The sequence below is a fragment of the Melospiza melodia genome, chromosome 25, assembly GCF_035770615.1.
Source record: "Melospiza melodia melodia isolate bMelMel2 chromosome 25, bMelMel2.pri, whole genome shotgun sequence".
Classification (NCBI taxonomy): domain Eukaryota; kingdom Metazoa; phylum Chordata; class Aves; order Passeriformes; family Passerellidae; genus Melospiza; species Melospiza melodia.
In genome coordinates this window covers 10,735,589-10,763,118 of record NC_086218.1, presented here as the reverse complement: position 1 = coordinate 10,763,118, position 27,530 = coordinate 10,735,589, and the positions used below count along the sequence as shown (strand labels likewise).

The 27,530-nt window shown below is 61.1% G+C and overlaps 4 protein-coding genes across 6 annotated transcripts; 1 reads left to right on the top strand and 3 right to left on the bottom strand.

The window, feature by feature from the left end:
* The first annotated feature begins 106 nt into the window (after window positions 1-106).
* CTSK (cathepsin K) lies at window positions 107-2,788 on the top strand. Its single transcript, XM_063176140.1, has 8 exons — window positions 107-256; window positions 864-1,008; window positions 1,124-1,246; window positions 1,324-1,479; window positions 1,559-1,777; window positions 1,855-2,020; window positions 2,097-2,202; window positions 2,284-2,788. The coding sequence occupies exons 2-8, from the start codon at window positions 883-885 to the stop codon at window positions 2,381-2,383; spliced, it is 996 nt and encodes a 331-aa protein (XP_063032210.1). The 5' UTR covers window positions 107-256; window positions 864-882; the 3' UTR covers window positions 2,384-2,788.
* A 641-nt stretch (window positions 2,789-3,429) lies between these two features.
* ECM1 (extracellular matrix protein 1) lies at window positions 3,430-7,280 on the bottom strand. 2 transcript variants are annotated; one of them, XM_063176541.1, is made up of 7 exons: window positions 7,179-7,280; window positions 6,394-6,465; window positions 5,752-6,050; window positions 4,993-5,358; window positions 4,154-4,374; window positions 3,728-3,815; window positions 3,430-3,650 (listed from the first exon to the last, which is right to left on the bottom strand). In XM_063176541.1, exons 1-7 carry the CDS (start codon window positions 7,216-7,218, stop codon window positions 3,477-3,479), a joined length of 1,260 nt encoding a protein of 419 aa, XP_063032611.1. In that variant the 5' UTR covers window positions 7,219-7,280; the 3' UTR covers window positions 3,430-3,476. The 2 variants fall into 2 exon arrangements, with proteins under 2 accessions (XP_063032611.1, XP_063032610.1); XM_063176540.1 differs by having other exon boundaries at window positions 6,394-6,468; window positions 7,179-7,278.
* Window positions 7,281-8,207: 927 nt separating this feature from the next.
* Window positions 8,208-13,044, bottom strand: TARS2 (threonyl-tRNA synthetase 2, mitochondrial). The gene is made up of 18 exons (XM_063176190.1): window positions 12,988-13,044; window positions 12,657-12,871; window positions 12,197-12,320; window positions 11,982-12,103; window positions 11,780-11,897; window positions 11,603-11,664; window positions 11,440-11,518; window positions 11,211-11,354; window positions 11,037-11,135; window positions 10,567-10,733; window positions 10,330-10,492; window positions 10,119-10,256; window positions 9,969-10,046; window positions 9,794-9,894; window positions 9,396-9,497; window positions 9,032-9,104; window positions 8,839-8,953; window positions 8,208-8,419 (listed from the first exon to the last, which is right to left on the bottom strand). The coding sequence occupies exons 1-18, from the start codon at window positions 13,042-13,044 to the stop codon at window positions 8,271-8,273; spliced, it is 2,106 nt and encodes a 701-aa protein (XP_063032260.1). The 3' UTR covers window positions 8,208-8,270.
* Window positions 13,045-13,785: 741 nt separating this feature from the next.
* RPRD2 (regulation of nuclear pre-mRNA domain containing 2) lies at window positions 13,786-27,434 on the bottom strand. 2 transcript variants are annotated; one of them, XM_063176523.1, is made up of 11 exons: window positions 27,209-27,434; window positions 22,981-23,110; window positions 22,636-22,736; window positions 21,512-21,586; window positions 20,217-20,269; window positions 19,648-19,774; window positions 19,111-19,286; window positions 18,231-18,516; window positions 17,702-17,977; window positions 17,319-17,522; window positions 13,786-16,759 (listed from the first exon to the last, which is right to left on the bottom strand). In XM_063176523.1, the coding sequence occupies exons 1-11, from the start codon at window positions 27,432-27,434 to the stop codon at window positions 14,106-14,108; spliced, it is 4,308 nt and encodes a 1,435-aa protein (XP_063032593.1). In that variant the 3' UTR covers window positions 13,786-14,105. The 2 variants fall into 2 exon arrangements, with proteins under 2 accessions (XP_063032593.1, XP_063032594.1); XM_063176524.1 differs by lacking the exon at window positions 21,512-21,586.
* Between the last annotated feature and the right edge of the window lie 96 nt (window positions 27,435-27,530).

The window sequence follows — 27,530 nt, the reverse complement described above, 5'->3', positions numbered from 1 at the left end:
GCACATCCCAGGGACAGGAGCCGCCAGCAGCCCGGTGCCGGTGCTGACTCAGCCGCTCCCGCAGCATCACGTGGAGCCGGGGCGGCCCCCTCGTCCCCCTCCCCGTCCCCTCCTTCCCTCCAGCCCATCCAAACCCGACGCTTGCCAAAATTTTCCGGCTGCCTCCAAACTTCCTCAATCCGGGAGCATAAAAAGCGCAGCGGCCGCGGCTCCCGCAGGCCCCGTCCCGGCGCTCCCACCGACGGCTCCGTGCTCGGTAAGCGGCGGGGAGGGGTCCCCCGGGGGGCGCTGGGTGGGTTTCATCCCAGGGAAACGGATCCCAGTGGGAATGGGGGACAAAAAGGGAAACTGAGGCACGGTACATGGAGCAGATCTGGGGGTTCCCAGCTCGGGGAGGTGTCGCGGGTCCTGCTCCATCGCGGGGGGCTGGGGGGCGGTGGGTGAAGCAGGGAGGGGCAGGAGGGCTGGGATATCCCCCCCTGCGTCCTCTGCATCCCAAAATTCCCCCTCCCGGCTTGGGGCTGCCGAACGAGCCGGAGCGGTAACGGGAACCAGCTGTGCCGGCTCATGTGATGCCGGCGCCGGGCCAGCCCTGCCCGCGGGGGTGTCCCGGCCCCAGATCGAGGGAGGAAGGGGTCCCAATCCCCAGCCAGGAGGTCCCAGCCCCAAATCAGGTTGTGCAGGAGGTCCTGGCCCCAAATCGAGGGAGGAAGGGGTCCCAGTCCCCAGCCAGGGTGTCCCAGCCCCACATCAGGGTGTGCAGGGGGTCCCAGCCCCAAATCAGGGTGTGCAGGGGGTCCCAGTCCCACAGGAGGGTGAGCACAGGGTCCTGGCCCCCCTGCTCACTCTGTGTCCCCTCCCAGCGCCCAGGCTGTCCCCAGGATGTGGTGGCCCGTGCTGCTGGCCCTGCTGGTCCCTGCGGCTCCGGCCCAGCTGCACCCAGAGCAGGAACTGGATGCGCAGTGGGAGCTGTGGAAAAAAACCCACCACAAGCAATACAATGGCCAGGTATGGGGGGAATGGGGTTTGGGACACCCCCAGGGATGTCCCCAGGGTGGAAGATGTCCCCAGGGTGGGGGGCACAAGCAGGACCCTGTCCCAGCACCGTCTCCCCCCGGCGCAGGCGGACGAGGTGACGCGGAGGCTGATTTGGGAGAAGAACCTCAAATACATCAACACCCACAACCTGGAGCACTCCCTGGGCCTCCACACCTTCGAGCTGGCCATGAACCACCTGGGTGACATGGTGGGTGTCCCTGGCAGGGGACAGAGGGGGGGCTGAGCACCTCTGGGTGCTCCCACCCACCGGGGTTCCTTCCCCAGACCAGCGAGGAGGTGGTGAGGACAATGACAGGGCTGAAGGTGCCCCGAGGTCACCGACGCCACAACGAGACCCTCTTTGTCCCTGACTGGAGCGAGAGAGCCCCAGCTGCCATGGACTGGCGTAAGAAAGGCTACGTGACCCCTGTGAAGAACCAGGTGAGATGGGTGTGCCCTCAGCGTCACCTCAGTGCCACCCCAGTGTGTCACCCTGGTGTCACCCATCGTGTCCCCACAGGGCCAGTGTGGCTCGTGCTGGGCTTTCAGCTCGGTGGGTGCCCTGGAGGGGCAGCTGAAGAGGAAAACGGGCAAGCTGCTGTCCCTCAGCCCCCAGAACCTGGTGGACTGCGTGGCCAACAACGACGGCTGCGGCGGCGGCTACATGACCAACGCCTTCGAGTACGTCCGCCAGAACCGCGGCATCGACTCCGAGGACTCCTACCCCTACATCGGCCAGGTGGGAGGGGTGCCGGCCCCAAAGCCCCCTGCGTCCCTCCCATCCCCACCTCACCTGCCCTTCCTGGCCCCTCCCAGGACGAGAGCTGCATGTACAGCCCCACCGGGAAGGCGGCCAAGTGCCGCGGCTACCGCGAGATCCCCGAGGGCAACGAGAAGGCTTTGAAGAGGGCGGTGGCCAGGATTGGGCCCATCTCCGTGGGCATCGATGCCAGCCTGCCCTCCTTCCAGTTCTACAGCCGAGGTGAGGGGCTGGGGGGAGCTCAGGGGGCTGCTCAGGGAGCTGAGGCGCTCGTGGTGACGCCGGCTGTGTCCCCAAGGCGTGTACTACGACGAGAGCTGCAACGCGGAGAACATCAACCACGCCGTGCTGGCCGTGGGCTACGGGGCACAGAAAGGCACCAAGCACTGGATCATCAAGAACAGGTACAGGCTTTAGGATGGTTTGGGAATTGCAGGTGGTCTGGGGTCTTCCAGAGGCTCAGGTTTTGCTTTTCCACCCTGCAGCTGGGGCGAGGAATGGGGCAACAAGGGCTACGTCCTCCTGGCCCGCAACATGAACAATGCCTGCGGTGTGGCCAACCTGGCCAGCTTCCCCAAGATGTGACAACCCCACCCAGCCCTTCCCTAGCCACTGCCCTGCCTCCAGCTTGGCCCCTTCCCTCCCAGCCCCAAAGGTGACCGTGCTCCCAGGGGGAATTCTTTGTTTCCATGAGAAATTTCCCCTGGGAAAAGGGAAATTCACCTGCAGGGAATGGAGGATGAGTCCCCTCAACTCTGTTTTCCACACTTTGCCATGCTGGCTTCTGCATTCCCATGATCTGTGGAGGCCAATCCACCCAGACATGCTTCAGGAACCAGGTTCCACACCAGCCTCTGCCTCAGGAGCACTGGGGTGGAGGTGGAATATTCCCAATGGAGAACAAAAATCCCTCTCCCTCCACTCTGTATCCCAGTGGAGGCTGCTGAGAGTGATCTTGACTTTATTTTTCAACTAAAATTGGGAATAAGGCTTGGACTGGCTTGCTTTGTGCTGGAAAAAAGCCTCAGGGATGGGAAAAATTCTTCCTTTTCCCAAAGGGGCAAGGAATCCCATGTGAGGCAGAACAGGGTGAGAAGAAGCTGCTGGGGAATTTTGGGGCGGATGGATGGATGGATGGATGGATGGATGGATGGATGGATGGATGGATGGATGGATGGATGGAGTATCTGGGGAGGGGGTGGTTCTAGGAAGGACACAGGGAAGGACAGATGGATGGATGGACCCACAGGACACCCCCAGCCCCATCAGAGCCCCCCAAACCCTCCCCAGGGACTGTCAGCCATGGCTGGGGGGGTCACCATGGGGAATTTGGGGACCTCCTGTTATTGTGGCCATGGGGGGGACACGAGTGACAATGCCCCTGTGGGAAGAGGTGCACAGAGACCCCTGGGGGGGCACGGGGCCGTGCGTGCCCGTGGCTGAGCGTGGTGGCCACAGCACACCCCAAAACCAAACACAGGTATCACAGCAGGCCTGACACGCCCCAGGAGTGCAAACACCCCGATATCCACCCACGCCCCGCCACACCCCGGAACGGGGCCCCCCCGAAACAATGGGGACAGTGAGGCACAAGGAAGTCCCCAAAGGAGGAAAAAAGGGACACTCAGGGGTGACACCGCAGCATCTTTATTGATTGTTCCCTCCTGCCGGGCGGGATTCACTCCTCGTAGCCGTGGGGCGGGGGGGCCAGGGCGGCGCCCAGGCTCACCTGGCTCAGGTAGGCGTCGTCAAAGCAGCGGCGCCGCTCGGGCTCCTCCCACGAGCAGCAGCCCTGCGGGTCCCTCCAGGCGTCCCCAGGGGTGGCACAGAGCGTGGCGATGCCCTGGGACAGCTGCGGGCAGCGGGGATGGGGGGTCAGGGCGGTTCTGGGGGGTTCCCCAGCGCTCCTGGCCCCCCTGGGTCACTCACCTGCTCCCGGGCACAGGCGCCGCGCTCCTCGGCGGGCAGCGGGCAGCACGCGGCCGTCATGGCCCCCAGCAGCTCCGGTACCGGGCGCCTGCGGGCACGGGCACGGGCTCAACACGGGGGGCACCTCCGTTTAGGCGGGGGAAAGGGACTGATGAGCCCCCTCCCCAAAAAGGGGTTCCCGAGCAATGGAGAGTGCCAGGGATGGGGATGGGGGTGAGGGGTCCTGCAAAGCTGGCACCTCCCAAAAGGAGGGACCGTGCTGTCCCCCCACAAACAGAAGGGACCGTGCTGTCCCCCCCAAAAGCAGGGACTGTGCTTTGTCCCCCAAAAGCAGGGACCGTTCTGTCCCCCCTAACAGAAGGGACCCTGCTGTCCCCCCCAAAAGCAGGGCCCGTGCTGCCCCCCCGGCTGTTGGGGCTCACGCACCTCTGTGTGAAGAGCCGGGTGGGGCCGCACAGGGAGCGCAGCAGGGCCGGGCCGGGCCGGGCCAGGCTCACGTTGTGCAGCTCGCGGTCGTATTCGGGGTGGGGGGCGGCGGCGGCGAAGCAGCGACCCCGGGCCTTGGGACCCCCCCGCTTGCAGCAGCGGTGCTGTCCCGTCTTCACCGCGGATTCCTCCCGGCAGAAGCGATTGAGCCCCTTCAGCCACTGCGGAGGAGGAGCTGGGGGTCAGGGGGGACACTGGGACCCCCGAGCCCCGAACAGCCGGGTCAGCCCTGGGACATTTCCGTGCCCTCCCCGGATGCCGGGACCCCTCCCTGACACGTTTGTCACCTTCCCGGATACCTGGGAGCCTTCCCGGCCTCTGAGTGGCTGGGTCACGCTCCGGGCACATGGGTCATCGCCGGGACACCGGGGGCCCCTCCCCGGATACCGGAGTCCCTTTTCCAAACACCTCCCAAACACCTGAGTCCCTTCCCAAACACCTCCCAAACACCTGGGTCCCTTTTCCAAACACCTCCCAAACACCTGGGTCCCTTCCCAAACACCTCCCAAACACCTGAGTCCCTTTCCCAACCACCTCAGTCCTTTTCCCAAACACCTGAGTCCCTTTTCCAAACATCTGGGTCCTTTTCCCAAACTCTTGTCTCCTCTTCCCGGATACCTGCACACCCCCAACCCTTTGACACCTGAGACCCTCCCAAACACTTGGGACACCCCGAACCCTTCAGCACCGCCACCCTCCCTCCATCCTTGTCCCCCCGTCCCATCCTTGTCCCCCCATCCCAGCCGTGTCCCCCCTGTCCCAGCCGTGTCCCCACTCACGGCGCTGTGGGCGCAGCTCAGGCTCTCGTTGCGGCAGCACCGCCCGTACTCCCGTTCCAAGCGGACGCGCAGGCGGACGCGGGGCCCGGAGCGGGCACCGGGGCCGGGGGGGCCGGGGCGCAGCGCCCGCAGCCCGCAGATGTTGCCCATGTTGGTGGCCGTGGGCTCGCCGGGGGGAAAGGGGGGCTCGCTGACCAGGTCCCAGGCGGTGTCGGGGTCCCAGGCGGTGTCGGGGTCCCGGGTGGGGGCCGGGGTCCCCTGGGCGAAGCAGCGGCGCCGCGCGGCCCCGTGGCGGCGGCAGCAGTGGAACTGCCGCGTCTTCACCCCGAACTCATCCGTGCAGAACCCGTCCAGCACGTCCGTCCACTGCGGGGCACAGTCCCCTCGGTGTCACTCACCCCTGTCCCTCCCTGTGACAGTGCCACAGTCCCCTCTCCCGGTGTTGTCCCCGCGATGTCCCCACGTTACACCTGCCCCAGCGTCTTCCCCTGCAGCAGTGTCCCCGTGTCCCTTACGGTGTCCCCCCATCCCCGCGGTGTCTCCTCCCTCCTCACAGTGTCCCCTCTCCCTTCAGTGTCCCCATCCCCACAGTGTCCCCCATTTCCCCAGTGTCCCCTTTCCCCCCGGTGTCCCCATCCCCAGTGTCCCCATCCCCACCATGTCCCCTCTCCCCCTGGTGTCCCCATCCCCACACTATCCCCGTTTCCCCCGATGTCCCCGTTCCCCCCGGTGTCCCCGTTTCCCGGTGTCCCCACTCACGGCGCGTTGGGCGCAGGGCACGGGGCTGTGGTGGCGGCAGCAATCGTTCAGGCGGGGCCGGAGCGCGGCCAGCGCGGCCGCCTGGCGCCGGAGGTGCGCGAACGCGTTCGGGGGCAGCGGCAGCGGCGGCGGCAGCGTGGGGGGGTCCCGGCAGTGCCGGGTGACGGTGGCGGCCATGGGCCAGGCCGGGGGGAACCCGTCCAGGGCCGTGCCCCAGGTCGGGGGGTCGCTGGAGGGGCCCATGGCTCCCCCCACCAGGATGTCGGGGGGCACGTCCAGGACCTGCTCCTGCTGCAGCACTGCGAAAGGGAGCGGGCATTTGTCCCCGTGTGCCCCTCTCTGCCCCGTGGTGCCACTCCTGTGCCCAACCTCACTGTCGCCGTGTCGCTCCCACCCCGTGTCTCCCCCATCCAAGTCCCCCTTCTCCTCCATCACGGTGTCCCCATGTCCCTCCACCCCTCCGTGTCCCCTCCATCCCACTCCCCACCCATGCGCATCCCCCTGTCCTCAGTCTTCGGTGTCCCCCTTTGTCCCCCCACCCCTGGGTGTCCCCCTCTCCCCAGTCCTGCATGTCCCCCTTTGTCCTTCACCCGTGGGTGTGTCCTCCTTTGTCCCCCCACCTCCGGGGGTCCCTCCCCTCACCTTGTTTGATGTTGGGGGGCCGCAGGTCCAGGCTCTCCTGCACCACCTGCTGCAGATGCCCCGAGGCCAGCGCTGCTGTCACCGATGGGGGACACAGGGGGGTCAGCAGGGTCACCCCCTCTCCACCCCCCACCCATGGAACAGCGAGCAGGGACCCCCAGACCTGTGGGCTTGGAGCCCCATCATGGGGAGGGGTCCCAGGTGTTCAGGAGGGGCCCCAGGGGCTGGAGAAGGGGAGCCAGGCACCCAGGAGGGCTGCAGGTGTTCGGGACAGGCTCCTGCGGGCATTTGGGAGGGATCCAGGTGCGTGGGCAGCAGCCCCGACATCCGGGGTGGGGACCCAGCCGTCCCTGGAGGCGTCCCAAACACCTGGGCAGGAGCTCAGGTGGGACCCGGGAGCTCGGGAAGGGGATCCAGGTGTCCGGGGAAGGGACCCGAGTTCGGGAAGGGACCCCCAAATCTCAGTGAGGGATCTCAGGTGTTCGGGAAGGGGATCCAGAATTCGGGAAGGGGCCCCCGAATCTCTAGGGGGGATCTCAGGTGTTCAGGGAAGGGGATCCAGGTGTTCAGGAAGGGACCCAGAATTCAGGAAGGCACCCCCAGATCTCACTGAGGGATCTCAGGTGTTCAGGAAGGGGATCCAGAATTCGGGAAAGGGCCCCCAGATCTCTGGGGGGGAATCTCAGGTGTCTGGAAGGGGATCCAGAGTTTGGGAAAGGGCCCCGGGTGTTCGGGGGGCCCCAGGCGTGCAGGGGGGCCCTGGGCCGGGGGCTGCAGGGACTCACCGGCGGCGCTGAGGAGGAGGAAGAGGCCGAAGGCCGCCATGGCGTCGGGAGCTGTAGGGTCAGCGCCGGCTCCGCCGCCTTATGAAGGGCCGGCTCGGGCGTGGGGCCACATCCCGCGGGGCTGAGTCACGGCCCTGACGTCGCGGCAGAGCCGGGAGGGGTCCCCGGGGGGCTGCGCTGGATCCGCACCCCCAAACTGGGGCAGGGGGGCGCCCCGACCCCGGCCGGGCCGTCCCAGCCCTGTCCCCACCCCGGGGGTCGCGTCCCCACCCCGGGGGTCCCGTCCCGACCCCGGGGGTCCCGTCCCCACCCCGGTAGCCCCGGATCCCCCTCTGGTGGCCCCAGCGCCCCCCCCCGACCCCTGCGTCAGCGGAGGGGGAAGCGGTCAAACCACATTTTTGTGGGTTTTACCCCGTTTTGGGGCCCCCACCCACTGAGTCACCCCCGGTGCTGAGTAGGGGAGCTGAACGGGCACCTCCAGAGGGACCCCCGCACAGGGGGGGTCCCTCAGCTGATGTCCCCAAGAGCCACAGCCTCGGTCACCTATGGCCGGGGGGGGCTCCTGTGCTATCCCGGGATAACCAAAGCCCCGACCCGCCCGGGCAGGTGTTTGGGCTGGGCTGGGGTGGGGGGACAGCCCCGCGTGTCCCCCCCCGATTGCCCAACGGGGCTGCGGCTCCGTGACTCGGCCTTTGCGCAACCCCCCCACTTTCCCCGACGCGTGGGCGGGGGGAAATCCCGGCCGGAGGGACCCAGAAGCGCCGGGGGCACCTCGGGAGAGGGAAGGGACGCTGGGAACGGAAAACCGGGAATGCAAACCCGGGAGTCGCAACCCGGGCAGGCTGTGGGGAGGGAATCCAGGGGGTTTGGGGGGGTCCTGCCCCCCAGGTGGGACCCAGGAGGTCGGGAAGGGGCCCCCAAATCTCAATGGGGGATCTCAGGTGTTCAGGAAGGAGCCCCAGGTGTTCAGGGGGGTTCGAGCACCCCAGCACTCAGAGGCGCCCCAGTCTCAGCTCCCACAACATCCAGCACATTTCCCAGAGTTTATTGAGTTGGGGGGTCGCGGGGCCCCCCGATAGGAGCGAGGAGGGGTCAGAAGCGCAGCTCGGCGTCGGGAACGCGGCTGTCCCTGAGCTCCTGCAGCCGCTGCAGCACCCGGGGCAGCTCCAGCTCGCCGAGCTGCCGGTTCTCCCGGCTGCGGACGCTGACGGTGCCGCGCTGCCGCTCCCGCCGCCCCACCACTGCGGGGGCACGGCCGTCAGCGGGGGAAAACGGGGGGTCCGAGCCCCCCGACCCGCACAGGCACCCCCCAAACACAGCACACCCCAGCGGGGTCCCAGGACAGGGATTTGGGGGGGGGTCCCAGAACAGTCCAGGGGGGTTAAAGGGGGTCCCAAAGGGGGTGGGGGTCTCAGAGGGGTCCCTAAAGCACTCCTGGAGAGGTCCTGAGTGGGTCTCAGGGGGTGCTGGTGAATTCCCAAGGGGGGACTGAGCTCCTGGGGGGTCTCAGCAGATTCCTGAGGGGGTCTCATAATGGGGGCTCCCGGGGATTCAGGTTTGCTCCCCAGCAGCACCCAGGATGTGGATGGGGGTGTCCAGCCAGTCCTGGGGGGCTCCAAGGGGGTCCCAGGGGGGTTCTGGGGCTCTGCCCCACCCTTACCCAACTGGAAGTTGTAGTGGGCGAGTTGGGCCCGGCGGATCTTCCGTGCCAGGGTGGTGCCGGGGTCCCCGTCCAGGTCAGCCAGGAGGCCCCCCCTCCTCAGCACTGCCTGCACCTGCACCCCCAGAGTCAGTGCGGGGTGCTTTGGGGGGTCACAGAAAATGGGGGAGCACGGGGGGGGTCACACACTCACCTCCCGGGCATAGTCCTCGACCTCGGGGGTCTGTGGGATGACCATGGCCTGCAGTGGGGACAGCCAGAGCGGCCTGGGGGGCACCAGGGGTCACCGGGGGTGACACGCAGGGAGGGGGTGCCTCAAGGGCTGCAGGGGTGCCCCCAGGATGGAGGAACCCCAAAGATGGAGGTAACTTGGGGATCCGGAGAGCGTCCTGGGGATTGAGTGTCCCCAAAACTGGGGAGTGTCTGTCCCAGCATGGGGCAGGGGTGACACTGGGGATGAGGAGGCCCACACAACTGGGGGTTCTGTCCCAGGGATGGGGGCTGTCTGAGGGACTGGGGGTGAGCTGTGGGCTGGTTTTGGGGTCCCCCTCACTCACCATCTCCCGCCGTAGCTCTCGGCCAGCACGGCCACCATGCGCTCCACGGAGCCCAGCACAGCCCGATGGATCAGCACCGGCCTCGCGGGGCCCCCGCTGGGGCTGGGGGGAAAACGGGGGTCAGGGGGGCAGGGGGACCCCTTGTCCGAGTCCTGAAACCCCCAAATCCCCAATTCTGCCTTCCCACCCCAGTCCTGACACTCCCCAAAATCCTGACCCCCCCAGCCCCATTGCTGCCCCTCCATCCCAATCCTGACCCCCCTCCCAGCCCCAATTCTGACATTTCCCAATCCCAATCCTGCTCCCCCAGCCCCAACCCTGATCCCTCCACAACAATCCCGAACCCCAGCCCAATCCTGGCCCCCACAAATCCCCCAATCCTGCTCCCCTCCCAATACCTGGCATATTCCAGCTCGAATCTCTCAGGCATCTGGAAATCCAGCTGGATGGTGCCACACTGGTGGTGCCTCCCCAGAGCATCCCTGATCCGGATATCGATCTGGTGGGAATCAAGACGTTCCAGAAGGGTCCTGGTTTGTCCCTTTAGGGACCCCTCCTCCCCAAATTCCTCACCTTGGGCCCATAAAAGGCTCCATCCCCCGGACTCAGCTCCCAGGGCTGCCCGAAATTCCTCAGGCTCCGCTCCAGCTGCTGCAGGGGTGGGTTGGGAGGGTCAGGGGGGCACAGAGCAGGGGGCACCACACAGAGGGGGCATCGTCCCACCTGCTCTGCACGATCCCAGGTTTCAGGATCCCCCAGGAATCCATCGGGACGCGTGGCCAGGGCCAGGCGGAAGGAGAAGCCCAGGACGGCGTAAACGGCGCGGATGAAATCCAGCGAGGAATCGATCTCGCTCTCCAGCTGGGAAAGGGACGTCAGGAGGGGCAGGTGGCACATTCTGGGGGGCACAGGGAGGGCTCGGGGGCACAGACACCTGCTCCAGGGTGCAGAAAATGTGAGCATCGTCCTGCTGGAAGCGCCGGACCCGCGTCAGCCCCGTCAGGGTCCCGGGGGGCTCGTTGCGGTGCAGGACCCCGAAATCCGCCAGGCGCAGGGGCAGCTCCCGCCAGGAGCGCGGCCGGTGGGCGAACATCAGGCTGGGGACGGACGGACAGACAGACGGGCTGCCCCCAGGAGCCCCCCCCGGGCACCCCAGGGCCGCCTGACTCACCAGTGGGCCGGGCAGTTCATGGGTTTGAGGGACAGGGTCTCGGGGGCGGCAGGGACGGAGAAGATGTGGGGGCTGTAGTGCTGCCAGTGCCCCGAGAGCTCCCAGAGCCGGGGGCTGAACAGGTTGGGGGTCACCACCTCGCTGAAGCCCCTGGCCCGGTACTCGCTCTGTGGGGACAGGGACAGGGCAGGACATCAGCTGAGCCCCGCAGCATCGGGCATGGGGGGCTGCAGGGCCTGGGAGGGTGGGCAGAGGGGTCTGGGTGTGAGGGGATGGGGTGCACTGGGGTCTATGGGGCACAGCAGTGCCTGGCTGTGGTGGGGATGGGGTGCACTGGGGTCTGTGGGGCACAGCAGTGGTGGGATGGGGTGCAGTGGGGTCTGTGGGGCACAGCAGTGCCCAGCTGGGGTGGGGATGGGGTGCAGGGGGGTGTGGGTGATGTGGTGACAGGGAGATGATGGGGGTCATACCCGGATAAACTCCACCAGCGTGTTGTACACGTGGGCACCACGGGGCAGGAAGAAGCAGCTGCCAGGGCTGAACTTGTGGAAGAAGAAGAGCTCCTGATCCTGCAGGACCCAGGGAGTTACTGGGGTGACCCCCGTGGCTCTGAGGGCCCCCCCAGCCCCGGGCAGGGCTCCCACCTTGCCGATCCTGCGGTGATCCCGCTGAGCCGCCTCCTCCTGCGCCCGCTGCCACCGCTCCAGCTCCTGGGCGCTGGGGAAGGCCACGGCGGCCACACGCTGCAGGGACTGACCCCCAGCTCCCCCCCAGAGCGCAGCCGAGCTCTGTGGGCACAGGGGGACATCAGAGGGACACCGGGGACCCACCCAAGAGCAGGGCAGGGCACAGGGACCCCCGCCCGACACCCACCGTGAGCACCCGCAGGGCTCCGATCAGCCCCGTGTGCCGCAGCAGGGGCCCGGGGCACAGCTGGAGCAGGGGGCCACACCTGAGGGAGGAACAGACAGATGTGGGGACAGCTGTGGTGACAGCTGAGGTGACACAGGACCACCCCACGTGTCCCTGTGCTCACCTGTACACCGTGGCCGTGGGGGATGTCACCTCCTGGAGCTGCTGCAGCTGGAAGGCGTTGTGCTGGGGAGGGACAGGGAGGTGGGTGACGGGGGCTTGGTGACATTAGAGGGGTGACACTGAAGGTCCCAATGTCCCCAGAATGGCCTCCCATGACACTCTGGGGAGGGGGACACACCTTGAGCAGCTCAGCCAGCTGCTGCCGCGAGGCCTCGAGGCGCTCGAAGCGGTGCCGGGCGCGGGCGAACGTGGCACAGGCCTCCTCCAGCAGCGGCAGCTCCGCGCTCTGCACCGTCCTGGGGACACGGGGACACGTTGGGGACACGTTGGGGACACGCTGGGGACACCCCAGGGACCCTGCAGCACCTGCCCAGCCCTACCTGCTGCCCATGTGCACGTCGCAGAAGAAGCCATCCTCGGTGGCCTGGCTGCTGCAAAGCGTGGCCCCAAAAATCTGCTCTGCCACTGCCCCCAGGACGCAGGCACTGGAGCGCCAGAAAGCCTGGGGGGACATTGGGGACACGGGGGACATTGGGGACACGGGGGCTGTGAGGAGAGCCAGGTGCAGGTTCGGCCCCCCAGACCCCAGGCTCACCTCCCGCCCCTCAGGTGTGGAGAAGTCGAGCAGCTCCAGGTCGGTGTCACCTTCCAGCGGCCGGTCCAGGTCCTGGAGGGTCCCGTTCACCCGGGCCACCAAGGCCACCTGGGCCAGGCCAGCCCTACAGGGACACCAGAGACACCGTGGAGACACTGTGCGGAACCTGTGGAGACTCTGTGGGGATCATGAGGACGTGGTAGGAACCCCACAAAACTCGTGGGGACTCTGTGGGGATCACGGGAGCACCACAGGGACAGTGTGGGCCCTGCAGACCTTGTGGGGGCTCTGTGGGGATCAGAGGGGCACCATGGGGACATTTGGACCCTGCAGGCCTTGTGGGGATCAGAGGACACCACGGGGACACTGCGGACCCTGCAGACACCCTGAGGGGCCCGCAAACCTTGCCGGGACACTGCGGGGACCCCCGGGGACAGCGTGGGAAGCCCTCGGGCCGTACCCGAGCTCCGTGGCCACCTGGAACGGGGTGGTTTGCAGGGCCCGGCCGGGCAGGCGGCGCCCGCCGGGCAGCGCGATGCGGATCGGGGTCCCCGGAGCGAGGCGGCCGCTCCCGGTGCCGCCGCCCGCACCATCCCCGGGCCCGTCCCAGCGCTCCGCCGCCGCCGCCCGCAGCCGCTGGAAGAGCCGGAGGCGCTCGGGCTCCGGCCCCGACACCTGGGGACGGGAATCACGGCGGGGTCACCGGGCCGCCCTTGGGGCTCAGGGCCCGGGGGAAGCGGGCAGGGGTGGGGCGGGAGGGGGATGAGGGGTCCCGGGGGTCCCGAGCGCACCCGGTGTCGCCGCGGGGCTCCCGCCAGCAGCAGCCGCGAACCGGCGCGTGTGGACATGGCCGAGGCTCCGCCCGTTCCGCCGGAACCGGGGATGGGCCTCTGCACCCCCCCCCGCGGAAGCCGCGTTGGACTCGCCCGCCCGTGCGGCAGCGCCGCAGCCAGGACGGAACCATGGAGGGCGCGGGGGGGGGGGGGGGAAGAGCCGCACGAACCCCTCAAAGCGAGGGTGAACGCGAGAAAGAACGGACCCGCCAAGGGTTGTTTGGTAGTTTTTATGCAGATCCTGAAGCCCACACCGGTATCAAACAGGTACGATGGAGGCAACTAAAAACCAACAAAAAAATAATTAAAATAAAATCAAGTAAAATCCCAACTTCATATAAAAGCTGCGGGGGCGGCTCTGGGTGTAAGGGGGGGACCCCTCTGAGGCCCCGCCGGGCTCCGGCTGCGTGTGGTGAACGGTCCCGGAGGGAATTAAAAAGTGATTGCTATATACACACACGTAGAAAGTCAACAGTGATCCCGGGGGGGAAAAACAAAACAAAACAAAAAATCCAAAGATCCCCAAATGAACCCAAACCCAACCAAAGTCTTCCCAAGCAGGGGGACAGGCTTGGGCCTTCTTGCTGCCAGTCCCGTGGAGCTCCGAGGTGGGTTTGGGTGGGTTCCTCGACCCTTTTTTTGCCTTGTTTTGGTGCTTTTGGCAGACAGGAGGAACAGGGAGGTCTCCCCTCCCTGCAGCAGCAATTTGGGGATCGGCTGGAAACCAACACCCCAACACCACTCAGCGCTCCTCTCGAAGCTTTCAGAGTTTTTCCTTTTTTTTTTTAATTTTTTGTCTTAACTCTTTCAACTACTACCGAAGGTTTTATTTAACAGCAACGTGGCTTCTTCTCGTTAAAACATCAGTTTTGTGTCTTGTTTTCTTGTCTCACCCAATGCTGGGGGTGGGCGGGGAAGGGGACTGGGGCTAGAACCAACCGAAAAGTACAGAACATTTAATTTAGGAGAAGGTTACAGGAATCGTTGAGGGGAGGAAAGAAAGAAAAAAAGAGAAAAAAAAGAAAAAAAAAAAGAAAAAAAAAAAAAAAAAAAAAAGGGCAGCCCCGGGAGCTGCATCAGTACCGGGGAGGGAAGAAGGGGCGCTTGGGGGTGAAGAAGGGAGCCCCCCCTCTGCCGAAGGGCGGCCGCGGCCGCTTCAGGCTCTGGAAGGGGTCTCTGCCGCCGAAGGGCTCCCGCGGGCGGAACTCGGCGCGGGGCGTGCGGAGCAGGACGGAGCCGCGGCCCCCGGACGGCTCCCGGTGCCCGGGGGGGCCCAGCCCGCGCGCGGCCCCCGCCAGCTGCTCCCGGGGCAGGGCTCCGGGCCCCGCGGGCTCCCGGGAGCGGGGCAGCGGCTCCCGGGCCTGCGCGCCCGCCCCGAAGTGCTCCTTGAGCGTCCCTTGCATCGTACCGTGCTCCTTGGGGAAGGCGCCGTGCTCCAGCGGGGGCGGCGCGGGGAACGGGACCCCGCCGTGCTCCCCGGCCGGCGGCGGCTGCGCGGGGAAGGGGACCCCGCTGTGATCCCCGGGCACCGGGGGCGGCGGGGGCGTGGGGAACGGGACCCCCGCGTGCTCCACCGAGGGGGGCGGCGGCACGCCGTGGGGCAGCGGGAGCGGCGCGGGCGTTTCCTTGGAGAAGGGGTTGGCGTGATCCACCGACGGCATGCGGGGAGGGACCGGGTGGTCCCTCGGGAAGAGGCCGCCGTGGTCCTTGGCGGGAGCGGGCGGGGGCACGGCGGGCGGCCCCACGGGCTCCCGCGGGAAGGGGTTCCCGTGCTCCAGGGGCGGCGGGGCGAGGGGCGGCGGCGGCAGGTGGTGCTCGAAGGCGGAGCTGAAGTTGTTCGTTCGGAAGTTGTTGACGCTCTCCGGGAAGGGCGGCACGTGCTCCTTGTAGGGCCCCGGGAAGCCGCCCATGCCCGGCAGGTCCGAGGAGCCCGCGGGGCCGTTGTCGAAGGTGCTCCCGCCGCTGCTCAGCTCGAACCAGCCCGCCCGGCTCCCCTCGCGCCCGTGGCCCCGGCTGCCCTTGCCCAGCACCCGGATGGACTCCACGGTCTGGATGGGCTCCCCCGACATGCCCCGGCTCGAGGCGTTGTGGTAGCCCAGCGTCTCGATGGGAGCCCCCTTCTCCTCGGTGCTGTCGGGCAGGTCCAGGCAGGAGGAGGAGACGCGGGTCTCGATGCGGTAGTGCTCCTCCGGCGGCTGCGGCTCGCCCTTGGCGGCCCCGGACAAACTCCCCGCCTCGCCGGAGCCGCTTTTGGGAATCTGCCCAAAATGCTTCTCCTCGGAGGGTTTGCGGGAGGCGTTTTTGAGCATGTTCTTGAACTCGATGGTGGAGGTGGCGGAGATGGAGGAAGCCAAGGGCTTGTCCCCGCCCGCCGCGGGCGCTCGGCTGGCGGGGCTGGGGAGGGCGTTCTGGGGAGAGAAGAGCGAGGAGCGGTGGGGGAGCACGTGGGGCGAGTCCGAGTATTGCTTCTGCGGGAGGCCGGCCTTGGGCAGGCTGCTGTGGTTGGAGTCTGGCGTGAAGAACACGTCGTTCTTGCTGGGAGATGGGGAACCATCCGAGGCCGAGTCCTTCCCCCTGCGGCCGTAGCTCCCAAACATCCCCGGGGACGAGGCCAGAGGGTCACAGCTCTCGCTCTGATCCAGGATGGACCTCATGGCCGGGGGGAAGGATGGCTTCACACCAAACTCCTGCGAGCGCTGCCCGTAGCTGGACAGCACCGGCTGGTACTCTGCAGAATCGGGGAGTTTACTCGATTTCAGGATAGACTTGACCGGCTTCTTCTCCAGGTTCAGCATGGCCGAGGGCGGCGGCCCGGAGTAGTCGAAGTCACGGTAATCCTCGTCTTCTTGGAAAGATGTATCTGGGTAAAACTTCTCCTGGGAGGAGTCCATCAAGGAGGAGGGCATCTCCCTGCTGTCCACAGGTGGCTTGTACAGGCTGGCCGGGGACTCCCTGCCGAGGCCGAAGGGCCGGTAGCCGTGCACGGAACTGGGAAGTTCTTGGGAATATCCATCATCCCGGCCCTGCAGAGGAGACCTTGTGCTGCTGGGAGTTGAGGAACCGGGGCTCATGATTTTTGACAGCAGGGAGATCGTGTCGACGTTGCTCGACGTTGGCTTGTCCATCATCTCGTCCTGGGTGGGCGTCCCGCTGCGCTCGTCGCGCACCGGCGTCCCGTCCACATTGTCCATGGAAGTGCTGGTGGGACCACGCTGGAAGTCAGAGCTGTGACTCTCCGTTGCCATGCTGGACCCCAAGCTGCTGAGGATGGGAATATTCAAGTTCAGGCCACTGAAGCCAGGATTTCCCTTCAGGAAATTGTGTATCTTCATCTCCAAGCTGGGAGAAGGGGGTTCCGATTCCAGCTTGGCTTTTGAAATTTCGGAGGATTGACTCAGTGAGGTTTCTGTTGGCAAAAGGGAGGAAGGACTGGTAGGGTGGGAACTGGAAAATCCCAGGGAATTAGCTGGTGGCTTAAAACCAGAGCTTGACAGTGCTGGGGTATGTCCGACGGGAGCCTTATTGACTGAAGTGGAGGAAACCTCTGCGGTGGTTGAGTTTGGAGAATAACCAAAACTTTTGGCTATAAAGGACTGTGGATTGGAAGGAACATTCCTCCCCTTCAAGCACGGCACGGTTGTGTTGGCTGGCGATGCCGAGGTGCTCTGTGAGGCAGCTTCTCCTGACTGAACCGTGTTTCCAGCCACGCTCTGCAGCAAGGACGACAGCCCTGCAAAACACAACTGCTGCATCAGGGACTGAGGGCAGGGGAAAATCACCCCAAGGCTCCTGTGTTGGCACTTTACACCCCCCAGTCTCCAGCCGTGAAGAGGATTGGATTTTGCTGCTCCCAGTGAGGTGCAACATTCTGCCAGAGGCTTGGACTGATGTACAAACATAAATTACACCATCGAGTCAGGTGGGTAGGAACTCGTCCTGGTCTGCAGCCAGGAGTGGGGAAACCTGCCCTGCTGGCCAGGTGACCGTGGCAAGGTGCCAGAGCAGGAGCAGAACCTCTTGGTCTCCTGTCCTGTTCAGGGAATGTTCCAGATACGTGTGATTCAGCCACAGCACAAGCAGCAAGTACAGGGAAGTGACAAATCTCACTGGTCCGTGACACCTGAGCTACCTGACAAAGACACCCACACGTGCCAGAGACGTAAAACATGTCCAGTGAACACTCCATTTCCTCCCTGAGTTGTCACTTTAGGACAAGCAGAGCAGCACGTTTCAGCCTGGCCACTGCCCTCAGAGCCCTGCCAGCCCTGCCCCAGCACCCACCCCAGTACCTTGCAGCGCTGGCGCCGTCTGAGTCTGGGTTTTGGAGAGAGCTGACAGAATGCTTTCCGGAGTTATCTCAACTTTGGAGAGAATATTTGCTAATGGATTCGAAGGAGCAGATGGGGTTCCCAGGACAGGAGTCTTCAGGCCACTGGTGAGAGCTGAGGGGCTGGTGGGGGTCCCTGGCGAAGGTCTCGAGGCGGGACTCACACCTGGGGCAGGAGCACACAGCACTCACCTGAGCTGCTCTGGCAACACAAGTGACTCAGGCTCCCCACAGGCACAACCAGACCTCTGAGAGCAGCAACTCCCTCATGTTTATTTTGAGATAATTAATGGTTTAAATGATCACCCAGCTCCGTTAGTGCCCACAGCCCAGCTCAGCACCCACCTGTGCTCTTCATCACCGACGTCAAACTGCTCAGGATGGAGCTGATCTTGGCCAGGTCCACGTTGGCCAGGTTGGGTAAGGCAAGTGCTGGTGCCAGAGGGATGGGAGCTGTGCTCACCACCTTTGGAGCTGGGGGTGTTGGAGGGGCTGGGGCTGGCGTGGCCGCTGTCCCCGAGGCTGTGGCGGCCGCAGCAGCCGGTGGCACCGCTTTGGGGACACTCTCAGTCTTGGCAGGGGCCGGGGCGGGAGCTGCCTGTTTGTCCTTCCTCTCCTCCACTGCGGCACAGAGGGGGAAACAAAAGCAGAAAGGTCACTCAGTCCCCCTAAAAAGGACTCGGGGAACATCAATTCTGATTCCCACAGATGTAAAAACATCTCTGACAAGTGTTTTGGGAGATGGAAATGATCACTGTGGAACTAGGAGATTCAAACCCTACAGCCCCAGCCCAGCCTTTGTGCCTCCTCCACATCCCAAATGAAGCTGGAAAAGCCTGGTTTCCTCTTTCATTCCCACAGCACAATCACATACCAATGATTTTAGACGTATCATCCTCCACATCAGAGAGCTCCATGTCCTCCACATCCCGATTATCCGTGGCAGCCTCTGGAGAAACCATCTTGCGTCCTGCAGCCGCGGGAGAGCGGGCGCTGCTCTCCTCCCCCATGCCCTGGAAAGGGGACTCGGAGCCCGTGGGAGATGGAGCATCCATGCTGGGAGAAGGGACAGGAGACTCCTCGGGATCAGGGAGGGTTGCTTTCAGCTGGTCCAGCTTCTTCTTCAGGTTGCTCACTCGGTTAGCAAATGTCTTATAGGCCTAAGGAAGGAAGGACACTGGACTGGGGATCTTTCATGCCTCACTCACTTCCTTAAGGAAGCAACACAAAGCCTGAGAAAACCCATTCCAAATCCCTGGACCCTGCAGTGGTAAGAACTCGGCTTCTCACAGGGCAACAACCACAAGAAGTGGGGAGGATAAAACCTTTTTCCACTGACTTAAAACAATTTTCATAACCCCCCATATTTTAACAAATATGTTCAGCCCATCTGGGGCATTTGGCAGGTTCTGGAGGGTGCTGGTTGTTTTTATAACACTTTACTACTGTCCTTTCTTTGCTCATCTAGTTCTCATATCAATCCCAAGTTTCTAGAATTCAGGATTTGTCACACTAACTGTAATTTTGCCCTGTTTAAGAATCTAGAGGGTATCCAACATTCCAGCAACACACACAAACTGAATTTCCAACTGCTGCATTTTGAGAGCATATCCTTGTCTCACCCAAAGCCTCCATTTTGCTCTCTTTGGAAACCACCCTTAAAACCAACCCAACAAACTTTTTAATTTGGGAATAAAGAGATGAGGCATTTTTCAGACTCTGAGGTGTGGAGGATCCAGAAAAGTCACACTTACATTTGCCACCACCTTGACTTCCTTGTACTGTGCCTCGTAGAATATTCCAGCGTTCTCCAGCGCCTCCGTGAGCGAGGGGCCGTTCTTCACTTGCTTGTCCAAACCATTGACAAACTCCTCCAGCTTTGAACTTGCCTCTTCAAACTCCTTGGAGAACTTCTTCCCTCCTGTTTTATCTGCAGGGAGATGAACACCATGGAAATGAGGCAAAGCACACAAGTGTGGCGGCAATGGCAGCACCCAGGGTATTGGGACAGTGGAGCTGCACAATCCCAGAACATCCACTGGGATCTGCAAGGGTGACCAGGGCCTGGTTGCTGGTAAAGTTTTGGTTTTCAGACAGTCGTTTGCTTGGTCTGAGCTTTACACCTGAGAATTTCCACAGAAATCCCACCTAGCCAAGATTTTTGGCTCCTGATTGCTGGTTCTTCACCTCACTCTGAAATTCTGGCATTTTCCACACATAAATTCTGGCATTTCCCATCTTGACAGAACTGAGGAGCTCCCACAACACCTTCAGTGCCCTCAGGGCTTTACCTTTCAAGCACTTGAGTGTCTCAGTGCTGCAGACATCCACCCTCATAGTGGAAAGCTGCTTCTCCTTGAGCTCTATCTGATCCTCTGAGCGTTTGTACAGCAGCAGCTCATCAATGAGGGACTGGGGCTGGAAAAAAGCAAACAGGAAAAGCTTTCTCATCACATTCCAGGGAACACAAGCCCTGCCTCTGCTCCAGACTGCTTCCAAGCAAGAGCTAACCCAGGAACCACGTGGAGCCTGGGATTTTTAACCTCAAATTTCACAATGAGCAAACCTGGGCTCAGGCAGGAGCTGCAAATCCACAAATCTCCTGGTTATTTACTCCCCATTTCACCCTACAGGTGCCTGTGCATTTCACAACATGTCCCTCTCTGTCAGGGGACTGAGTTTAGACCAATTTCTTGCCACCAACTCCTCAGCCACCTCTTCACAAGGATGTCCTGGGCTTGCCCAGACCCTCCCCGTGTCAGCCCCACTGTTCCAGGTGATTCTTGGGCCTGGGGTCACCCCACATGCAAACCCCAAGGTGGGGGTCAGTGCCATGGGTCACTTCCACTCACAGACTTACTCGGAATTCAGCAACAATCTTGGACTTCAGAGCAGCTTTGGGGTTGGTGGAGGCTGTGGGGAAAAAGAGAAATTGTGAAGAAGTCAAGGAACTGCCTCCCCATGGAAAGTCAGTCACAAAAGGCAGCCTAATAAAAGATATCTGAAGATAATTCCATGTGTTACCCAGCACATCCTCCCCTCCATGCAGGTGTCCCTCAGTGCTCCAGGCTCCCGGCAGCTCATGGGGACATGGACAGGCACAGCTGGGTTGGGACTGAGCTCAACAAGTGACACTGCTGCTGTTTAACATGCTCTCAACATTTCCTGGGCACACCTTTTCCTCAGGAAGACAAGTCCCTGCAAGGTCAATCTAACAGCTTTATCCAAGGAGTTACAGCTCTCTGCAAGGAAGGGAATGTTATTCCCCAAGTGCCAGACCTGGAGCTGCCACGGAGCCCAGGTTCCCTGTGGGCAGAGCTCCCCTAGGTCTGACCATGCCCAGAGCTTTGACAACTCTCACACCTGGTTACAGGGTTGGGGGGATGAATCCTGCTGGCAAGAGACTGAATCCATCAGATTGTGGTCAAAACAGGAGAAACAGGAAAGAAGAAATGAGCTGATGAGAAGCAAAGCACTAAACCCTCCATCCACGCTGGACACAGCCCAGTTCTGTCTGGGAAAGCAGCTTCTGGTTTGTTAAACCCAGGAATAAACACTCCCAACTCTTTTAATCTTCTGCTGTCACACCTGATGTCCCACACATCACACCTGGTGTCCCATGGCCATACCTGGTGTCCCACATGTCACACCTGACACGTCACCACCTCTGCGGGGACCACTCAGGGTGTTGGTGCAACGGGAGATCATTAAAGTCACTCTGTTTACAATAAATTCTCTCCTGCTGGTCTGGGCTCTGCACTGTCACATGTCACATCCTGTCCCTGCACTGCTCCAGGTTCCTCCTCCCAGCCCAGCCTGCTGGGGCAGTTCCTGAGCATGAAGGGAATGTCCATCTCCTCCTCCTCCTCCTCCTCTCTGTCTTCTCTCCATCTCTGACCAGTCTAAGAGCAGATTCCAAGAGGTTCCACCAGCTCCTTCCTCTCCTGTCCACAACCTCTGCTCTCGTATCTTATTTCTGCCACATTTCTTTTCTTTCCAAAGTCTTTTTTCTACCAACACCTCCTTGGTGTGCACATCTTGGGGCCCTTGTGAGCCTGCAGGCTCAGCTGGCTCAGCCCACTCTGGGCTCAGCCCTTCTGCTCCTTGAGCAGCCAATTTCTGCATTAGTGCACAGAGTTCACAGAGGTTCCTTACTTTGTGATTTCTTCCACGGCTTATTCGGTTTGTTCAGAGACTCTTTCAGCTGCTTCTGAGTTTTGAAAGTGGTACCTGGAAAAACATTTCATTTTTGGCAGTCTGGCATTATGGGATTCCTGTCAAAATCTTGGGTTTTGGTGCCATACAGTTGCACGGTGAAAGAGTGAACAGAAATTTGTTTTAAAATACCTCGACCAACTTCCTTAGAGGAGCTGCTGGATGCCCAAGAGAACCTCAGTTTACTCAGGAATGCAGCAACCTGGGGGTGGTCTGCCATTTTTAAATCAAGTTTCTGTTTGCCCTTACACTAAGGCAGTTCAAAAAAAATCACAGTAAAAAGGGAAAACACACAGAAATCTAAAAATGAAACTCTTTAGGAAGGCTGTAATGGGATCACCGTCAAACAGACAAGTGCTGCTCACTGGGAAAGCAGCCACAATACCTGATTTACCTGGAACCTCACAGACCTTGTTTTCAAGTCCCAGAAATGAGCCATTTCAGAGCAAAAAGCACAAAGGTCACTTCTCAGCATGCAACACCCAGCTCCAGCCTGTCCTCGTGCCACAGCCCGACCCAAGACACCACATTGCTCCTGCTCTGATGGACACTGACCCTCAGACCACACCCGAGGGCCCCCTGAGCACCTGCAGCTCTCCGTGATGGGAGGAAAGCCAAACCCTGCACTGATTTCCACTGCTAATTCCTGGTTTTAACCAATTCCACGTGTTTCTCCTCTAGGGACTGAGGATTCTTCACCCTCCAGCTTTGCTCCTGCCTCTTCCTACCCCACAACCACCAGGCTATGAGTGAACAGCACAAGGAGGTAGAGCCAGAGCACCCTGGTCAGGATGTGCAGGATCATTTCAGCCTCATGTTCTGTTTGCTCTCAGCTGGAGCAGCTCCAGCTCATGTGAAAGAATTCCCAGCTGCCTTAAGAAAGGTACAAAAGAGGTAAAGCAGGAGAATCCAGCGCTGCTCACGTCCCACACTTGGTTGTGTCACAGCCTGTGCCAGGTGCAAATGCCCCTCATCCCCCTCAGTGACCCCAAACTATTTCTACAACTTCAGTGAGCTCACGTGGCAGTTGGTAAGGTGAGGAATGCAAAGGGTGAGTAACTTACTCAGTGCTTCTTTCAGGGCCAGAATGGTTTCCTCAGGGTACACGTTTCTGTCCTCCCAGATTTTGAAGATTCTTTCGATGGATTTGGAAACTGATGGGTCCCTGTAAGAGAAGAGTTCTTTACCCCATGGCTGCAGGACACTGGTGTGAGGTTTCCCTCACCCCACAGGACAATTTGACCCAAACCAGCCCCCTCTGCAAATTAAAACTCAGTTCATGCCCACACGCGGCTGTTCCAACAGAATCCTTGAAGTTCTGCTGATGTTTCTAGAATTTTCAGAAGAAAAATTCCCCCTTTTTGAGACACTCAGCCTCCCAACAGCCCGTTAGTTCGTTCATTACTCACTTCACTAATGAAGCAGCCTCAGGAAGCACCTCTGCAAAGGTGTCCCTAAAAACAATGGCATTCTTCCTCTTGCAGTTCTGTATGACATCATTGGCCAAGTAAAAAAGGTTCAGCCGGTGAGGAAAAGCAGCTGAGGACAAAAGGAAACTGAGATCAGCATCAGGCACAGGCACCACAACAGGCACACCTTGATCCCAGAAGTTCAGCACTGCTTTGGGGGAAGTTTCAGAGTTTCCAAATTCCAGCAGGCAAACCTTGAGGACTAGAGAGGACATCTTTAATTTACAAATGATTTTCAGATTCAGAGCTGTGCTTGCTCCTCTGACCCTCCTGATGTTCAAACTGAGTTACTTCATCAAATCCCTTCCTTCAGGGGTGGGTGGGTAAACTTAGGAAACTCATTCACATGCAAATGATGGTAATGAGCTCCTTCATTTCACCAAAGGACACTGCCAAGGATTAAACCAGAGGAACGGTGCCAAGAGGTGTGCTGTCACCTCTCACCTGCAACCAGAATCACTTTTTATCTACAGATCCTCAATTCTCTTATCCTGCTTCATTTTCCAGCTGTCCCTGCCTGGGTGGAGCCATTTCCCACAGCCTGGCTGCACCTTGCAGCTCTCCAGGATTCCTCTGAGGAAGCTCAGCATCCTTCCTGCTCCAGAGCCCTTGGTGAGGAGCTCACCCCTCACTCACAACCTGGAAAAGCTCCCAGCAGAACCATTCCTGTTGCTGGAATGCCCTCCCAGCACGAGGGTGAGCTCCCAAGTGAACAAAGTTCAAGAGGAAGATCCTGCACAGGAGATCCTCCCCTGAGGGGAGCAGAGCTGAGGACACAAAAGGCTTGGCTCAGATGGGTTCTCCTCAGAGGCTGATGTCCTTAAGCCTCTCTGAGCCCCTGCCAGCAGCACTGGGCTCTCCTGGCACTGAGCCCTGGAGCATCACTCCAGACTGGGGTGAGGAAGGGCACAGGGACAGGCCCTGCTCCTAAAGCCCTGCCCCAGGACACAGCACAGGCCTGAGAGTCACTGCCAGCAGCTGCTCACCCCCAATCCCACACGGAGCCCCAGTTCCACGTCCCAGGAGGAGATTTTGTCCCTGACCCTGCTCCTGTGGCCATGGCCACCTTATGGAATCACAGTTCTCACATCCAAGGAAGAGCTTTTATCCCTGATCCTGCTCCTCTGGCCACTGCCACCTCACAGAGCCCCAGTTCAGGAGCTTTTATCCCTGATCCTGCTCCTCTGGCCATGGCCACCTCACAGAGCCCCAGTTCAGGAGCTTTTTATCCCTGATCCTGCTCCTCTGGCCCCTGTCACCTCATGGAACCCCAGTTCTCACATCCCAGGAGGAGCTTTTGTCCCTGATCCTGCTCCTGTGGCCACAGCCACCTCATGGAACCCCAGTTCAGGAGCTTTTGTCCCTTATCCTGCTCCTCTGGCCATGGCAACCTCACAGAGCCCCAGTTCAGGAGCTTTTATCCCTGATCCTTCTCCTCTGGCCACGGCCACCTCATGTTCTCATATCCCAGGAGAAGATTTTATCCCTGATCTTTCTATTCTGGCCACTGCCACCTCACAGAGCCCCAGTTCCACATCCCAGGAGGAGATTTGATCCGTGGTGCTGCTCCTCTGGCCACTGCCACCTCATGGAACCCCAGTTCTCACATCCCAGGAGGAGCTTTTGCTTTTCCAGCACAGACTCAGCAAGCCAAGGATTTATGAGCAGAACCTGTTGCTCACAACCTGTGCCCTGAACATGCTGACAGGACGGGCTGAGATGGGTTTTCTGGAGCACACAGTGCTCTGCTCTGCTCTGCCCTGAGGGCTGGGAATTCAGCTGGAGCAGGGCTGCACTCTGCCTGCTGCTCCAAAACAATCTGCAGCCAGCTCTCCCCAAAATGCCAGCCTCAATAATCTCTCAGATCATCATCCCACTGGAATGGGGCTCCTGTGATTTAGTTAAACCCAGCAATTCTCCTGCTGCTGCTCACCCTCCATCCCAGAGATGTTTCACCAGCAGACAGCAATGATTCCACACCTTAATAACATAAAATAGATTTCAAATAATTCTAAATCTTTGATACAAAGAATGATAAACCTTTGATTCAAAGAATTCTAAACCTTTGGTTTAAATGATCCAGGATCTACACAGCAGAAGGAAATCTGGAGCAGGGCTCCAGCCTGATGCTGACCATACAGAGCAAAGTTAGAGGCACAAGTTATGAACCAAAATACACCCACATCATACAGGAGGAATGCTGGGTCCAGAGGAAGGCTGTGGACATGATGCACAGAGAAAACCAAGAGTTCCTGGGTGCAATGGGATGTACCCAGTGAGTGAACAGCTCCTCTCAGCTTAAAGCAGTGAGGAAATGTGGGCAAAAAGGAAGCTGCAGAGCTGAGCCCACTCCAAAGCAGGCACAATGGCACCAACAAAAATGGCATTTCAGAGTCTCTGGATGTGTTTAACTCGCACTTAAACCCTCTGAGCAAACCCTCCTGCAGGGACGCTCAGATTCCCATCAGGAATTTCCCAAAGGTGAAGATTCAGGAGGATGTCCTTGCAGGGATATTCCTGTTGGGCAGCTCTGGCTGGGACCAGCACGGCTCAGAAGCAAGATGCCAAAGCAACAGCAACATGGCAAACAGCAGCACCCCTGCTTTTCCTGAAAACACACAATTCTGTGCCCCAGAACCCCCCACCACATTCCCCCTCACCGGGAGGATCTGATGTGTTGATAAGAGCTTTGGAGTTGAACATTTAAATGCTCAGAAATGAACCCAGGACCACCTGTGCTTGCTGTGGCTGGGACAGGGACTTCCCACAGTGAGAACTGTGAGGTCCTTGGGGAAGAGGATGAAGGGAAAAGCAGGGAAAAAACCCCTATGGAAGCAGGGAATAACCAAACAATCAGGGGTCAGGGCACGGCAGCATCACAGCTGCTGTCAGGGGTTGGGTGAGCAGGGTAGGATGGTGAAGAGACCTGCATAAAAGGAGGGGTGTGAAGGGAAACCATGAAAGAATTCAGTAAAATCCAACAAAAATTCCAGGCTGTGGCCAAGGGCTCAGGGCATGGAGGACCTGCAGGTGGGAACAGTTCAGTGGCTTCTGATGAGGGGGGAAGGAGAGATGGAAGAGCACTGAGGGCCTCAGAAGAGCCAAGACAACTGTGAGAAGGCCACGTCCAGAGGAGCTGGCACATCCCAAGGAGAGATGGGCTGGGTTTTCTTCAGGGGACATGCACTTGGAGCAGAAGGGGAAGGAGGATGAAGGATGAAGGAAGCCCCAAAGAGGATGCCACAGTGCCAAAGGGTGCCCAAGGGAGAAGGATTTCCAGGAGAGGTGGCAGTGACAGCAAGGCAGGAAGACCAAAGGTCTCACCTCTCTCCAAAGCTCTCACCTCTCTCTCCCTAATTCCATGGAGCACAGACAAAACAGATCAAACTCTGGGGAAAGAGAATCTCCTGCATTCTGCACTAGTGCCTTGACAGTGAACCCCAACTCTCCCAAATTTTCCAAAAGGTTCAGCACACAACAGACAGACACTTTGGGATGGGAATGTTATCTCCAAGTTCCTGCCAAGCAAAGCTTCCTTGAACTCCCACAGGAAGAGTCCAACCTTTCCCACGGCAGTGGAGATAACACCGCTGTGCTTATCCTCTTGCCAGCAGCAACCTTCTCCCTCCAGGCCAGGGCCACATCCTGATGGGCACTGCAAAGCCCAGAGCTGCACCCACACTGTCCATGCCCACCCCGGGCTGCTCCAGGCACAGAAACAGCTCCTTGAGCCCCCAAAGTGCTGCTTTAGGAGATCACGGATTCAGGAGCACAAAGGTGCCACCACTGAGGTGCACACCAGCGTGTTGTGTTCCGCCGAGGATGACATGGTGATGCACGCACGACAAGAAGGAATGTTTTCAAGTAAAAGGGACAGATTTAGAGGGGTGTCAGGAAGGAATTTTTCCCTGTGGGGCTGCCGAGGCCCTGGCACAGGTAGCACAGAACAGCCGAGCCTGCCCCGTCCCTGCAAGGGTCCAAGGCCAGGCTTGGAACAACCCGGGCTAGCGAAGGTGCCCCTGCCCATGGCACTGGACCGTTTTAAACCTTTCCAACCCAACGACGAGCCCGACCCTGCCCCGCTGCCGGTCCCCGAGTGCCCGGCGCGGGCTGGCCGCCGATGGCGGGGCCCCGTTCCGCCCCGGCCGCCCCCCGGCCCCGCACTCACAGCGGCGCAGCCACTTCATCCAGTGGTACACGATGGTGCTGTGGTGCCGCTTGTTCTCCAGGCACCACGAGGAGAGGCCCTGGATGGACTCCATCGTGTTGGTCACCGCCTGCAGCTTCCTATCGAGCGAGGCCTCGAGCGCGCCCGCCGCGGACGAGGCGGCGGCGGCCGAGGAGGAGGAGGAGGACGAGGAGGCCCGGCCGCCGCCTCCGCCGCCCGCCGCCATCTTCCCGCGCTGCTCGCGGCCGGGCCGCGCGGGGGGCGGCGGGGCGGCGCCTCACGGGGCGCAGGGAGGGGGGGCCCGGGGGGATCGAGCGGGCCC